Below are 17,032 nucleotides of genomic sequence, written 5' to 3'. Positions count from 1 at the left end.
AGTTTAAGTTCCTGAAACTTAAGTTCCAGACTCCTCAGGTCACTAAGAGGTTAAGAGGTTCCCCCACCAAAAAAAATTTTAAGTAAACTCTATGCCCAAACTGGGGCTCAAACTCATGACCCTGAGATCAAGAGTCACATGCTCTACCAACTGAGCCAGCCAGGCGCCCCAAGAGACTCCAAAACTTACAGGTCAAGCACTGCTGCTTCTGTTAAGATCAGAAAGGCAAGAGACAGTCTTGAATATGCATCCTCGTAATGGGATGACTAAAAGGGCTGGAAACAGTATTAAGTTTTTTCAGATTGACTCCAGGTCACTCCCCGTTACAAGGACGATATTTTCAGCAGTCACACTGAAGTCCCTCTCCATTCTGTATTTGGCTAAGCAAAACATTTATCTTGAAAGTTAAAAGGTTTTCAAATATTTATGCTTTGGTAGTTATAGTGCTTTTTTAATAAGTTAAGACTTTACGTGGATTTAAATTTAAACTCCCTAATAATGGTATTCCATTATTAAAGACTTAAAGTAAATAAAGATAATTCATATTTATTTGAAAGTAGCTTATAATGAACATATACTCTGTCTGCAGTACTAGTATGCATGGTCAGTGTCCAAATAGCTTTTCAGAAAATAATTATTGAGAACCACCAAATTTTAATTTGAAATTTGATGTTTTTACATTTTCACCAAAGAGAATTTTCGAGAGATACTTGCTGACTTTAATAGTGGAATTAGACACTATTCTTTTAAAAATGCAATGAACTGGGTGGCTCAGATGGTTGGGCGACTGCCTTTGGCTCAGGTCATGATCCTGGAGTCCCGGGATCCAGGCCCGCATCGGGCTCCCTGCTCAGCGGGGAGTCTGCTTCTCCCTCTGACCCTCCCCCCTCTCATGCTCTCTCTCTGTCATTCTCTCTCTCTCAAATAAATAAATAAAATCTTAAAAAAAAATAAAAAATAAAAAAATAAAAATGCAATGAACTCTATTTATAAACATTTTTTTGTCAGGCACCTGGGTGATTCAGTTGAGCATCTGCCTTTAGCTCCGCCGCTTTGGGCTCCCTGCTCAGTGGGGAGTCTGCTTCTCCCTCTCCAGCTCTGCCCCTGCCCCCCTGCTCATGCACTCTCTTTATCTCAAATGATAAAATCTTAAAAAAATTTTTTTGTCTATAAATACTTAAATTAAAAATAATTGGTATTTATAATTAAAAATGATGACAGAAAATTTTAGATCTTGAGGAATAACAGAAATAAGACAGAATGTGAACATTGACTTATACTTCTTGTGACAAATACAGAAGTGTCTGGTTTCCTTTTAGATAGTGGCTGTTCAAAAGTATTTCTTCAAGGATATTAATCTCTACTTTGAAAGGGAAAAAGAGACTTAAAGAAATGGTAAAGAAAAAACTTTTACATTGAAGCATGTTTTATATACCTTAGAAAAACTACAGTTTTTGTATAGCTGTCTGTTTTGACACCATTTTACAAAATTTAAAACTTTGGAAAGAGGAATTTGTATATGGTATTAATTGCTAATGTCTTTCTAATTCAAGGTTGAATTAAAAGAATATTTGAAAATAAACAATGCAATATATGAGGTTGACTGCAAAGCTGAGAACGGCATAACTTTTTCACGTCTCCTTAATTGTCAGGTAACATTGATAACCCTTGAGTATGAAGTTCCCAGACTTGGTGCCCTGGGGCACCACAAAAGATTCACAGGGTACCATGGGATAGTTTAGATAATTTAAGAGAAACAGCTAGTGCTTGACATCTGTTGCATACCATACAAACTACTGGTTCAATGTAGTTTCCAGTTTGGACATCAGATCACACTGTATTCCTTTCTATGACATCGTATCTTAGTGAAGTTTTTGTTTTTTGCAGTTGCTGTAAACAAATACCATGTGAAAATCAATGTGGGACGGAAAAAAGAGTAGCCATGTCCAATTTGATTCTAAGATTTGAGACTATTGCAGTGCCCAGTTGTGCGCACATCCTGTTAGTGGGCTGTTATGTTTAAGAATGAGATAATATTTTCTTCATTCAACTGATGTGTATTATTTATTCAGATGGCTACTAAATTGTGAGGAAAAACATTTAAGTTGTCTGTACGTAAATACCTGATAAACAAAGCTGTTAGGTATTTCTTTTGGCCCTGGAGCTCCATGAACCAAGAAAATGTGCAGACCTCTCCCTTAAAAGTTTTTTCATTCAGCAGTAAGCATAAAACAAGAAGAAACTTTTGTGGGCTATGTAGTTCGGATACTAGGTATGAAGATGTTAATGTCTGCTGTGTTAATGTCTATAGCTTATATAAAGGATATTAAAAGGGGGAGAAAGGGATTTTACAATATTTTTAGAATTCTATAAAGGTGTATTACTCTAAATCTGTATCTTAGTTTTCAGTAAAGTTGAAGGAAGGGAGATTTTTAAATAATTTTATATTTTTTTTATGTTCGGTTCCTTGTGTCTGCTTGATGAATACATTTTTTATTTCTGAAAATTTATCCTGTAGTATGATTGAATCTGTTTTTGAAAACTATTAGTAATAGTAAAAGTATATCTAGTTTATGTAGTCCTTTATTATTAGGACCAATCTGTGTTTGTCTCTGTGGACTTCTTTGCTTTGCTCTGGTAGAGATGCACATGCAGTGGGGTTATTAATAACATTTACTGTTTTCACTTCTTTAATTTAAAACCAAATATACCTAACAAAACCCTTATAACCTAAAAGTGGGACTAAACATTTTGATGTTTCATCTGGGTTTCATCTTTTCTTTTAAATGATCAGATTTATTAAATGAGAAGTTCAGAATTATGGATGGTTTACTTAACCTTTCAAAGCACTGTGGTAAAATGACAGGTTTTCATGTTTACTAACTACCTTGTTCCTACATCTTGTTGTACAGTATTCTGATACTCTGAAAAAGATGGATCCTGATCACTTGGTGGCATTGGTGACAGAAGTTATTCCCAATTATTCCTGCTTAGTTTTTTGTCCCACTAAGAAGAACTGTGAAAACGTAGCAGAAATGATATGCAAATTTTTAAGCAAGTATGTTAATCTTTAAAAAATATTCTGTTTTATTTTATCATGGTTTACATGCTGTGTATTCTGTTTATTCAACAAGCTCTTATTATTTCTTGTAGAACATTATATTAAGTTGCTATACTAGATTATAAGGGCCCTAACCTTGAAGAAGGTTTAACTGTGAAATTCATATATGTGAAATAGCCAAAGAAAAATTCTAAGACTACATGTAAGTAACAGAATGCTGACTAATATAATGGCTTAGATCAATGATTCTCAACCTTGACTGCAAATAAATCCTCTCAAGGCCTTTTAAAAAATCCCAGTGCCCAGGTTACATTGCAGACAAATCAGAATCTCTGGGGGTGGACCCAGGCATCGTTATTTTGTAGAACTTTCCAGGCAGGTTCAACATGCAGCCAAGGTCAGCCACTGGCTAGGAGTCAGAGGACCAGTCACTAATCACTGTGGATATGAATCATATCTTTATTTTTTGTTTAAGATTTTATTTATTTATTTGAGAGGGACAGAGGCAGAGAGAGAGAGAGAGAGAGAGAGAGCACTCGAGCGGGGGTGGGGGGCCAAAGGAGAAGGAAAAGCAGACTCCCTACTGAGCAGGGAGTCTGACTCAGGACTCGATCCCAGTACCTTGAGGCCATGATCTGAGGCAGACACTTAACCGACTGAGCCACCCAGGTGCCACGTGAATCATATTTTTAGTTTAACCTTCTCTTTAATTAAATACTGTTGCCTTTGTTTTCTTAATAAACTTCACACTTAAGTTGTGTGGACATTTGAGTTAAATTTCTTAACTAATTAAGAAATTTATGAGTTTGTAATTTGATAGTTTTTTAATATTGGCTCTGTTATACTCATAGAGATAAGTATAAAGTGATCTTGAATATGAACAGTTCAGTTTTTTTCTGTACCTTTGTCCTGTATGTAGTTTTATTGGATTTTTCAGACTTCTTTTTGGCTCCTTAACCAGTGCTGTATCACCATAAACCATTATTACCCTGGATTCTAATCTAGTCAGCTCCCACCTCCCCTTCCAATCCTAGTGTCATGGATTGGTTTAATAGAATTAAATTTATTGACCAGCACAAAGATCTAGATGTTTAGGATAGAGTCAAGGAGTTTTCCATTTCAGTAACTAATAGTCTGCCTTTACACTGATGATGTTGATTATAAAAATCTAAGGAAATTAAATTATCATTGAGGTAGTCTCAGTAAATCATTTGTTTTCATAGAATAATTTAAGGGAATTTTAGCACTGGCTAAGTAATGTGGAAATTTAGGAACTAACATTTGACTGGAAGACATGCAATTTATTAGTTATACCCTTGACTTATTTTGCTTGTTGATGATAATAGTTTATTTGGATCATAAATGTTGATGTTTAACATTGAGGCACTTAAAAATTTGGTTTCCAGAACTCTTAGTTAATGAATTGTAATGGATATTTACTCTTTTTTTTTAAGATTTATTTATTTATCAGAGAGTGCCCCCAAGCCGGGGGAGGGGCAGAGGCAAAGAATCTCAAGTCAACACCCCACTGACTGCAGAGCCCTACACAGGGCTCAGTCTCATGACCCTGAGATCATGACCTGAGCCTAAATCAGGAGTCAGATGCACAACAGACTGAGCCACCCAGGCACCCCAATACTTGATACTTTCTCAAAGAAATAGGACTTAACACTTTCTGAAGGAAAATTTCCTCTAGAATATACTTTGCATATTACTTGCTGCTTTCATAAGCTGAATATTTCAAGTATAGTTTAGCATCCTTTTTTTGCACCTATTGATTAAGAAATGGTGAACATTCTCCAGAATAGATCACATCCTAGGTCACAAATCAGGTCTCAACGGTACCAAAAGGTTGGGATCATTCCCTGCATATTTTCAGACCACAAGGCTTTGAAACTAGAACTCAATCACAAGAGGAAAGTTAGAAAGAACTCAAATACATGGAGGCTAAAGAGCATCCTACTAAAGAATGAATGGGTCAACCAGGAAATTAAAGAAGAATTAAAAAAATTCATGGAAACCAATGAAAATGAAAACACAACTGTTCAAAATCTTTGAGATGCAGCAAAGGCGGTCCTAAGAGGAAAGTATATAGCAATACAAGCCTTTCTCAAGGTCTCAAATACACAACCTAACCCTACACCTAAAGGAGCTGGAGAAAGAACAGCAAATAAAGCCTAAACCCAGCAGGAGAAGAGAAATAATAAAGATCAGAGCAGAAATCAATGAAATAGAAACCAAAAGAACAGTAGAACAGATCAACGAAATTAGGAGCTGATTCTTTGAAAGAATTAATAAGATTGATAAACCCCTGGCCAGACTTATAAAAAGAAAAGAGAAGCGACCCAAATAAATAAAATCATGAATGAAAGAGGAGAGATCACAGTCAACACCAAAGAAATACAAACAATTATAAGAACATATTATGAGCAACTATATGCCAGCAAATTAGGTAATCTGGAAGAAATGGGTGCATACCTAGAGATGTATCAACTACCAAAACTGAACCAGGAAGAAATAGAAAACCTGAACAGACCCATAACCACTAAGGAAATTGAAGCAGTCATCAAAAAACTCCCAACAAACAATAGCCCAGGGCCAGATGGCTTCCCAGGGGAATTCTACCAAATTTAAAGAAGAATTAATACCTATTCTTCTGAAACTGTTCCAAAAAATAGAAATGGAAGGAAAACTTCCAAACTCGTTTTATGAGGCCACCATTACCTTGATCCCCAAACCAGACAAAGACCCCATCAAAAAGGAGAATTACAGACCAATATCCTTGATGAACATGGATGCAAAAATTCTCACCAAAATACTAGCCAATAGGATCCAACAGTATATTAAAAGGATTATTCACCACGACCAAGTGGGATTTATCCCTGGGCTGCAAGGTTGGTTCAAAATTGGCAAATCAATCAATGTGATACAATACATTAACAAAAGAACAAGAACCATATGATCCTCTCAATAGATGCAGAAAAAGTATTTGACAAAGTACAGCATCCTTTCTTGATTAAAACTCTTCAGAGTGTAGGGATAGAGGGTACATACCTCAATGTCATAAAAGCCATCTATGAAAAACCCACAGTGAATATCATTCTCAATGGAGAAATACTGAGAGCTTTCCCCCTAAGGTCAGGAATGCAACAGGGATGTCCACTATCACCACTGCTATTCAACACAGTAGTAGAAGTCCTAGCCACAGCAATCAGACAACAAAAAGAAATAAAAGGCATCCGAATCAGCAAAGAAGAAGTCAAACTCTCACTCTTTGCAGATGATATACTTTATGTGGAAAACCCAGAAGACTCCCAAAAGAAAACCCAAAACTGCTAGAACTCATACAGAAATTCAGTGAAGTGGCAGGATATAAAATCAATGCACAGAAATCAGTGGCATTCCTATACACCAACAACAAGACAGAAGAAAGAGAAATAAGGAGTCAATCCCATTTACAATTGCACCCAAAACCATAAGATACCTAGGAATAAATCTAACCAAAGAGGCAAAGAATCTGTGCTCAGAACACTATGAAATACTCATGAAAGAAATTGAGGAAGACACAAAGAAATGGGAAAACATTCCATGCTCATGGATTGGAAGAACAAATATTGTGAAGATGTCAATGCTACCCAGAGCAATCTACACATTTAATGCAATCCCTATCAAAATACCATCAACTCTTTTCAAAGAAATGGAACAAATAATCCTAAAATTTGTATGGAACCAGAAAAGACCCCGAATAGCCAGAGGAATGTTGAAAAAGAAAAGCAAAGCTGATGGCATCACAATTCCAGACTTCCAGCTCTATTACAGAGCTGTAATCATCAAGACAGTATGGTACTGGCACAAAAACAGACACATAGATTAATGGAACAGAATAGAGAGCCCAGAAATGGACCCTCAACTCCATGGTCAACTAATCTTTGACAAAGCAGGAAAGAATGTCCAATGGAAAAAAGACAGTCTCTTCAACAAATGGTGTTGGGAAAATTGGACAGCCGCATGCAGAAGAATGAAACTGGACCATTTCCTTACACCACACACAAAAATAGACTCAAAATGGTTGAAAGACCTAAATGAGACAGGAGTCCATCAAAATCCTAGAGGAGAACACAGGCAGCAACATCTTCGACCTCAGCTGCAGCAACTTCTTCTTGGAAACATCACCAAAAGCAAGGGAAGCAAGGGCAAAAATGAACTGTTGGGACTTAATCAAGTTATGCTTTTGGACAGCAGAGGAAACAGTCAACAAAACCAAAAGACATCCGAGAGAATGGGAGAAAGTATTTGCAAATGACATATCAGATAAAGGGCTAGTATCCAAAATCTATAAAGAACTTACCAAACTCAACACCCAGAGAACAAATAATCCAATCAAGAAATGGGCAGAAGACGTGAACAGACATTTTTCCAAAGAAGACATCCAAATGGCCAACAGACACTTAAAAAAGTGCTCAGCATCACTTGGCATCAGAGAAATCCAAATCAAAACCTCAATGAGATACCACCTCAGACCAGTAAGAATGGTTAAAATTAAGTCAGGAAATGACAGATGTTGACGAGAATGCGGAGAAAGGGGAACCCTCCTACACTGTTGGTGGGAATGCAAGCTGGTGCAACCACTCTGGAAAACAGTATGGAGGTTCCTTAAAAAGTTGAAAATGGAGCTACCTTATGGCCCAGCAATTGCACTACTGGGTATTTACCCCAAAAATACAAATGTAGTGATCCGAAGGGGTATGTGCACCCCGATGTTTATAGCAGCAATGTCCACAATAGCCAAACTTTGGACAGAGCCAAGATGTCCATCAACAGATGAATGGATAAAGAAGCTGTGGTATATATACACAATGGAATAATATGCAGCCATCAAAAACATGAAATCTTGCCATTTGCAATGACATGGATTGAACTAGAGGGTATTATGCTAAGCAAAATAAGTCAATCAGAGAAAGACATGTATCATATGATGTCTCTGGTATGAGGAATTCTTAATCTCAGGAAACAAACTGAAGGTTGCTTGAGTGGTGGTGGGTGGGAGGGATAGGGTGGCTGGGTGATAGACACTGTGGAGGGTATGTGCCATGGTGAGCACTGTGAATTAATTGTGTAAGACTGTTGAATCACAGATCTGTACCTCTGAAACAAATAATACATTATATGTTAAAAAAAGAAGAAGAAGAAGATAGTAGGAAGAGAAAAATGAAGGGGAGGAAATCGGAGGGGGAGACGAACCATGAGAGACTATGGACTCTGAGAAACAAACTGAGGATTCTAGAGGGGAGGGGGGGTGAGGGGATGGGTTAGCCTTATGATGGGTATTAAAGAGGACACGTATTGAATGGAGCACTGGGTGTTATACCCAAAACAATGAATCATGGAACACTACATCAAAAACTAATGATGTAGGGGCGCCTGGGTGGCTCAGTCGTTAAGTGTCTGCCTTCAGCTCAGGTCATGGTCCCAGGGTCCTGGGATCGAGCCCCACATCGGGCTCCCTGCTCAATGGGAAGCCTGCTTCTCCTTCTCCCACTGCCCCTGCTTATGTTCCCTCTCTTGCTGTGTCTCTCTCTGTCAAATAAATAAATAAAATCTTTAAAAAAAAAGCTAATGATGTAATGTGTGGTGATTAACATAATAAAATAAAATTTAAAAAAATGGTGAATCATGTTTTATGCATACTATTTGATAATATTCTATAATTAAATGTAGCTGAAGTCAGATCTAGAGCTAAATGGCTTCTGATCCAAGCAATATCTTTAAAACATGATTTCTTGAGAGTCCTGGGATATCCACTGTATCACTGTTATTTGCCTCCTTATCATAAATGTCATGGGAAGCTGGTGCAGTAAAACCACCTTGGCAGTAGAATACATCTCCATGTTCAAGTGCAAAGACTGAAACAGGTTTTTCCCAAGTGATTGTTTCAATCTCAAGGAAAGTTATCCTTGAGATTTTTTTTAAAAAGCTGTCACTACCTTTGACTTCTGAGTCAAGAACGACTTTTTAAACACCATTTGCCAACAACTGCCTAAGCTCTAGTCATATCACTTTCCCTGACAGTCTCCCCAAAAATGATACCACAGTGCTTTCTTTTTTTTTTTAAAGATTTTATTTATTTATTTATTTGAGAGAGAGAGCACATGAGAGGGGGGAGGGTCAGAGGGAGAAGCAGACTCCCTGCCGAGCAGGGAGACTGATGCGGGACTCGATCCAGGGACTCCAGGATCATGACCTGAGCCAAAGGCAGTCGCTTAACCAACTGAGCCACCCAGGCGCCCGATACCACAGTGCTTTCTTGGTCTAGAATTCAGGCTGGGATCCAACTTACTTCTCCATCCTTCTTTCTTTTTTTTTTTTTTTTTCGTGCCTTTGATCATGTTTTATTCTCTGCCTGGAAAGAGCTCTTCCCTGCCCCCATTGTCACTTCTCTGACACTCGTTCTTCAAGAGCCAACTCAGATCTCAGTTTCTGCCATGAAACCCTTCCCCGTGTAACCATGTCTTACCCGGTGGTCAGTTATAAGTAGTGTCTCCTTTCTCTAAAATTATATGGTGATTATCCATATTTTCAAATGACATAGGATGTTATTTCTTGAGAAGAGTTCTTCCTGGACACCACTTTCATGGCCCCACACGCTGACTGGAAAGTGATAACAGAGTCTGCTGCTCCTTCCTCAGCTGTCATTTCTAATTTTTGTGCCCATGACTCCTGACCACTCTTCCTTGTTCTTCTTTTATCTCCTTGCACCGTTTCCAGCTTTTTTTTTATTTTTATTTTTATTTATTTATTTGACAGAGACACAGTGAGAGAGGGAACACAAGCAGGGGGAGTGGGAGAGGGAGAAGCAGGCTTCCTGCTGAGCAGGGAGCCTGACGCTGGGCTCCATCCCAGGACCCTGGGACCATGACCTGAGCGGAAGTCAGATGCCCAACGACTGAGCCACCCAGGCGCCCCTGTTTCCAGCTTCTTATGCAGTTACTGGCCTTCTACCGTAAACATCAGAGTAATAGAGCCAGAACTCTTCTTTCCATGAAACACACTGAAACAACACAGGCTGTGGCTATGACATGTACATCGTAGACTATATTTATTTGCTACTGGTATTCAGAAGTCAGTTATTAGTTGCACTTAGTCTTTCAGTCCTTTCTCTCTTTTCTAAAAGGAATTTAAAATAATAGGTACTTTTAAATGCAGAGACATTGTGGGATATCACTGAAGCTTCTAAAATGCTAGTGTTTGGATAGTGTTACATAAGTACAGATGATTTGATAAGTATATTTCCATCTTCAGAAGAAAATTTATGACTTAAAATTTTTTTAAAAATCATCAATAAAAATGTATGTTTTAATGAAAAAAATAATTGTAACATCTACAGCAGGTGTCTAAACCTAGCATCGATGGATTCACAGGCAGTATAGGAATGTACTTCAGGAAGTACATGAACTTATAAGCAAAGTGTTATGTTTATGTTATTTTTTTTCTCAGCTTTAATCAGATTTCGCAGGGCTCTGTGATCCACAAAAAGGTTGAGAGAGTGCCTAATAGTTAATGAAATCAGAATCAAAATTCTAAGAACATTTTATATGCTTATTCATGAAAGTAATATATTTTTTAATAAAGAATGTTTACATGCATCTACCAAAATTAAAACAGTAGGCACTTTGTCACTGTAAGGTCGAAGGTTCATATTTCTAACAGATCTTTTTTCCTAGGGAATATCTGAAACAGAGGGAGAAAGAAAAACATGAAGTGATTAAGAACTTGAAGAATATCAGCAGTGGCAACTTGTGCCCTGTTTTAAAGCGCACCATCCCTTTTGGTGTTGCTTATCACCATAGTGGTTTAACGAGTGATGAAAGGAAGCTCTTGGAGGAAGCCTATTCCACAGGGGTTCTGTGCCTTTTTACCTGCACATCCACCCTAGCAGCAGGTGTTAATCTACCAGCTCGAAGGTAAGACAGAAGTAGCTTTTGGCCAGGCTCAAAACTTTTTAATTTTTAGCTTGCCAGGAGTTTTATTGTTTTATTCTTTCTCAGTAGTGGATGAGAATTTATCAGATGTTTTTTCATCGTTTACTGAATTGATTGTTTGGTTTGTTTCCTTCATTCTATTTATTTTTTTTTTAAGATTTATTTATTTATTTGATAGTGAGGGGGAGAGCAGAGGGAGAGGGAGGGCGAGTCTCAAGCATACTCCTCACACAACACTGAGCTCAATGCGGGACTCCGTCTCATGACCCTGAGATCACGACCTGAGCCAAAACCAAGAGTCGGCTGCCTAACCAGCTGTGCCACCCAGGTGTCCCTCATTTGTTTCCTTTAATATTTTAATGAAAAATAACGTTAGGGTGCCTGGGTGGCTCAGTCGTTAAGTGTCTGCCTTGGGTTCAGTTCATGATCTCAGGGTCCTGGGATCAAGGCCCGCATCAGGCTCCCTGCTCAGCGGGAAGCCTGCTTCTCTCCCTCTCCCACTCCCCCTTCTGTTCCCTCTCTCGCTGTCTCTCTTTCTGTCAAATAAATAAATAAAATCTTAAAAAAAAAAAAGAAAAGAAAAGAAAAACAACTTGAGTAGATTTCCTGGTATTAAAATTCTTTCTTTGGTACTCTTTCTCTCTCTGGTTTTGATGTTAGGGTTTATTTTTCTAGTTGTAAACAGTTGGCAAGCTTTCTACCAATTTTTATGATCTGAAAGAGTTTATTTAACATAGGTATTTCCTTGAAAACTTAGAGAACTCATCCATAAAGACTTCTGAGTCTAGTATCTTTTTTCAGAGTAGATCTTTATTTTTTCAGTTATTACCAAAGCTATGGACCTATATAATTTATGTTTGCTCTTCATAATTTTTATTTAAAAATTTGACTTTAAAATTTATGACTTTTTTTTTAAATATATGGGTGATTTTTAAAAAGCGTCCTCCACATTAAAAAAACATATGTATTTTCTGTTGGGTATGTATTTTTCTACATCTCCATGAGATCACAGTTAATCGTGTTATCAGCTCCCTTGATTTTCTTAATTGTGATTCTTCGACTTGTCAATTTCAGAGAGTTGTGTTAGTCTCCCACTGTTATTATGAATTGTCTTTCTCCTTTTGCATTTCTAGAAGTTCTTGCTTTGTATTTCAAAACTCTTTAGGTATACAAAGGTTCATTTCAAATATCTTACTACTGAATCGTACCTTTTATCAGTATAATAGGTCCTTGTTTTTCTCACTGAGTGATTTCACTTTGAACACTAGGATTACATTTTCTTTGCCAAGTGTACCTTTTTCCATTCTTTTATTTTCAACCTCTGTCATGGATTAAATTTTCCATTTTTCAGACAAAGTTATGTATCATATTTCCCTTATCCCAGTTGTTACTCTTAATTGTAACAGTTATAATCAAACATGCTTTTCTGCCATTTTAGAATTAATCAATGACTGTTTCCCCTCATGAACATAACAAGAGTCTTAGCACTTGTGTATTCTCCTATACTGCCTCATGTATGTTGCAGCTACCTACAATTTTAATGCCAAATTTTTAATTTTCTTTCATCTTATATTCCATAATTGTTTAAACCTTCCTGTAAATTATACTTGTTTTCTTTGTTTACCACTGCCTCTTGTATCCCACGTCTTCCTTCTATGATTTACTTTTTTATTTTGCTACTCTTGAGTAATTATTTTTATTTTTTTAAGATTTTATTTATTTGTTTGATAGAGTGAGCATGAACGGGGGCAGGGGCAGAGGGAGAGGAACAAGCAGACTCCGTGCTGAGTGCAGAGCCCAACGCGGGGCTCAATCCCAGGACCCTGAGATCATGACCTGAACCAAAGTTAGACACTTAACTGATTGAGCCACCCAGGTGCCCCCCAATTAGAATTTTTGAAAGTTCTTACTGTTCCCTGTTTCTGTCAGACATTTATTCTGTATAGTCTTGCTTTTCTTTTAGGCCCTTAGTTTTCTTCAAGTGTAATTTTGGCTGTCTATTGAGGTAAAGAGTAGGTTGATTGGCAGATAAATGACATAGGTTTCCTCTCACTTTTGAACAGGAAAGCTGGCTACAGCTTTCTATCTACATGAGCAGGATTGAAATTACCATAATTTGAAATTACCAAAAACAGTTGAAACCTGCAATGTTATATAGTTGACAGTAATATAAATTAATAAATAAATATGCATATGTTGGCGACGCGTGGTCAGATTTTTCATTTATGGGGTGTAGAATCAGTCTTGGATACTGTTGCTCTAGTAACAATCAAGCTCTGTAGTTAGGCCAACACATTCAAAGCATGGTCCTGGTAATTACTAGTTTTGTGTGTTGAGGTGAGCCACTTAGTTTATGCTTCAGTTAGCCCTTTTGTAAAAAATAGGTAAAATAATAAAGAACATTATCACCAAGAATTTTGTAAGAATTACTGATAATGTACGCAAAGAATCTAGGACATCACCGGTTCTTATTAAATAGCGGTTACTTATTATTTTGAGTTAACATGTCATTAAATTTAGTATCACATATATAATGGAATTAAGAATTTAAAAAATAGATATTATTATAGATGTAGTATTACTTTTAATTAATATTATCAATTCCATAGAGTTATTTTAAGAGCTCCCTATGTTGCTAAGGAATTTTTAAAGAGGAATCAGTATAAACAGATGATTGGCAGAGCTGGCCGTGCTGGAATAGATTCTGTTGGGGAGAGTATCCTTATACTGCAAGAAAAAGACAAGCAACAGGTAATCATCTGGTTGTTGGTTTGTTGTTTTATCTTTTTTTGGTCTTTGGTTTAGCCCTTTTATGATATCATCTTTTAAAAATTAATTGTTAATATTTCTTTCAATAATGTTTTTTTCTCCTCTACGATTAGGAATTAGAAAGGATAGTTTGAATATTTCTGTAGTTCAGACAAGCAATGAAAAGTATTTTCCTTATTTATCTTTCGTCCATTTTCATGAGAACACCTGCTAAATTCTTATTTGTCTTTATGTCCTTAACACCCCCTGCTTCCACAAGGTCTATACAGAATGTAAAATTTTATATGGAACACTTAATTTTTTTATAACAACACAAAACATAATATTGCTTTAACTTTTGTAGGTATTGGAGTTAATAAGCAGACCACTGGAAAATTGTTATAGCCATCTTGTTCAAGAATTCACCAAGGGAATCCAAACTTTGTTTCTCTCTTTGATTGGTTTGAAGGTATTTTTCATTATTTTTAAGTCTTGTTACCATTACCTGAGATAATAGAGATTTAAAAGTTATGAGAACTGTAAGTATAAAAAAAATGCTAACTTCTAATCTAATGTGGAAAAGAATAATCTGACACGATAAATCTGAATATAGATTTCTATGTCCATTTTAATGCTTTGAGTTGTATGAAGTATGAAAAATCAACAAATCATAACTGGGCATTATTACAAGTGAGAGACTTTTTGGATACTCTGGAGGATATAAGAAGCTATAAGGGCATAGGTCCTGATGTGGGATAATCCATCTTCTCTGCCCTTGTTAAGAATAAGGTTCACCTGTAGTACTGTGATCATTCTAGGATATTATAAACATTTGTGCGATCAGTATAGCCTTTATCAGGCAGAAAATTAAAAAAGAAAAAAGCACAGCAGGAAAACACTCTTTTTCTTAGAAATTAGCTCTTTCTTTTAGGATTACTCTTGAGTTAAACTTCTTTTTATGGTTATTCTTTTTTTTTTTAAGACTTATTTATTTTAAAGAGAGAGAGAGAGTGCAAGTTGGGGGAGGGGCAGAGGGAGAGAGACTCTCAAGCAGACTCCCCACTGAGCCCAGAGCCCAAGGTAGGGCTCGGCTCAGGGCTTGGCTCGGGGCTCAATCCCATGACCTTGAGATCATGATCTGAGCTAAAATCAAGAGTCAGACACTTACCAACTGAGCCACCCAGGCACCTCTATGGTTATTCTTAAGTAAATTTTAATTTTGTGTCCAAGGTCACTAGGCCATAATGTGGCAAAGCCAGGGTTTGAATTTGTTGTTCCACTACAAAACCAGTGCTCTTAACCTATCATGCACTACCTTCATTAACCCAACCAGTTTACGTGAAAATACAAAAGGTAATTAATAAATAAAAAATACCATAAAATAAGTTGTAGATAAGCAGAGGGAAAGAATAAGTCATTTCAGGTACTTAACATAGAATTAATGATGAGAAAGCTGAAGAAAGTCAACAGACTAGATTCTATAGCTCTAGAGGAGGGCTGCAGATCATGAAGATTTGAAAGTTGGGTGGGAAAAGTTAGGCCAGACTGTGTGCTGTAAATTGGGGGAAATGGGAGAGCATGCCTAAGTAGTAGACTACAGAGTTGCGACACTGTCACTTATCAGTGGAGAATTAGTGACGTGTGGTGGTTGAGAGTAAAGGCTCTGATATCACGCATACCTATTGTCAGTCCTAACTCTGTCTCTTAACACTCTGCATAAGTTATTAGCTCTCTTAAATCTCACTCAGTTGCCTTATCTGTAAAATGGAGATAATAGTAAGCAGAAGTATTGCAAGACTTTTTAGAAGCAATTGTAGTAATCCATGTATAATGTAATAAAGACCTGCAATAGGAGGGTTGCCAAGGAATTAGTAAAGGAGGGAGAGCTCATGAAGATCATCAAGTCCTCTATTACATTTATATATTAGATAAGGTAACAGACTCAGAGAATTGGTGAGTAGTCTAAGATTATTCAGTGAGTTATGGTTTAGATGGGACTATAATTTAGGTTCCTGCCTTGCTGGCCCATACTCTTTCCAGTGTACCATTGTATGTGTGGACTATTCCTCAACTGCACATGAAATATTTCACCAACATAGACCATAGACAACATAGACCATATTCTGAGACCATAGACAAGTCTCAATACATTTAAAAGGATTGAACTCACATATGGTATGGTGTCTAATGGAAACGATTACAGTATACCAGCAGTAATAGAAGGATATCAGGGAATTACCCAAATATTTGGAAATTAAATAGCATACTTTGACCAAAGGACAAAGTAGAAATCACAAGGGATATTAGAAATATTTTGAATGGAATGAAAATGAAAACAGAGATATCAGAATTACTGGCATGAAGCCAAAGAAGTGCTTAAAAGGACATTTATAGCTTTAAATACTTATTAGAATACAAGAAAGATCCAGATCCACTAGTTTAACTTTTACTTTAGGAACCAGGATGAGGGGTACTCAAAGTAGAAAGAAGGAAATAATACAAATAAAAACAGAAATGTAAAAAACATAGACAAGAAAAATATAATGAAATTGCAAGCTAGTTCTTTGAAAAGATCAGTAAGATTATTGACTGATTTGATCAGAGGGAAAAGAGAAAATACATCAATTACCATACCCTCAGGAATGAAAGGAGGGTCATCACTAAAGATCCTAGAGATATTAAAGGGATAGTAAGGAATAATCCTTGAAAAACTGTATCCTTGAATGCTGAAAAATTCAACTACTTAGATGAAATGGGGAAAATTCTTGAAAGACATAATTTCCAAAATTGACTGAAGAAGAAGTAGAAAGTCTAGTCCTAGATCTATTAAAGAAATTGAATTTATGGGGCACCCGGGTGGCTCAGTCGGTTGAGCGTCTGCCTTTGGCTTGGGTCATGATCCCAGGGTCCTGGGATGGAGCTGCATTGGGCTCTCTGCTCAGTGCTCTCTTTCTCTCTCTCAAATAAATAACTAAATAAATCTTTTAAAAAAAGAAAGAAAGAAGAAGGAAGGAAGGAAGGAAGGAAGGAAGGAAGGAAAGAAAGAAAAGAAAGGAAGGAAGGAAGGAAGGAAAGAAGGAAGGAAGGAAGGAAGAAAAAGAAAGGAAGGAAGGAAGGAAGGAAGGAAGAAAGAAAGAAAGGAAGGAAGGAAGGAAGGAAGGAAGGAAGGAAGGAAGGAAGGAAGGAAGAAAGGAAAAAGAAAGAAAGAAAGAAAGAAAGAAAGAAAGAAAGAAAGAAAGAAAGA

The 17,032-nt window shown here is 36.8% G+C and overlaps 1 protein-coding gene across 10 annotated transcripts in view; it reads left to right on the top strand.

Annotated features, from left to right (window-relative positions):
• HELQ (helicase, POLQ like) overlaps nt 1-17,032 on the top strand; it is a 49,740-nt gene that overhangs the window by 10,699 nt on the left and 22,009 nt on the right. For 7 of the 10 annotated variants that reach the window (XM_025887503.2, XM_025887505.2, XM_025887502.2 and 4 more), the window contains 5 exons: nt 1,554-1,652; nt 2,913-3,058; nt 10,783-11,022; nt 13,650-13,791; nt 14,153-14,257. In XM_025887503.2, coding sequence (XP_025743288.1) covers nt 1,554-1,652; nt 2,913-3,058; nt 10,783-11,022; nt 13,650-13,791; nt 14,153-14,257 — 732 coding nt within the window. The other 3 variants (XM_025887509.2, XM_025887510.2, XM_073891875.1) reach the window with 3 other exon arrangements.

Source organism: Callorhinus ursinus, unplaced genomic scaffold (genome assembly GCF_003265705.2).
Source record: "Callorhinus ursinus isolate GAN/ISIS: 27379988/994484 unplaced genomic scaffold, GSC_fseal_2.0 scaffold4, whole genome shotgun sequence".
Classification (NCBI taxonomy): Eukaryota; Metazoa; Chordata; class Mammalia; order Carnivora; family Otariidae; genus Callorhinus; species Callorhinus ursinus.
This window is presented reverse-complemented; position numbering and strand designations above follow the sequence as displayed.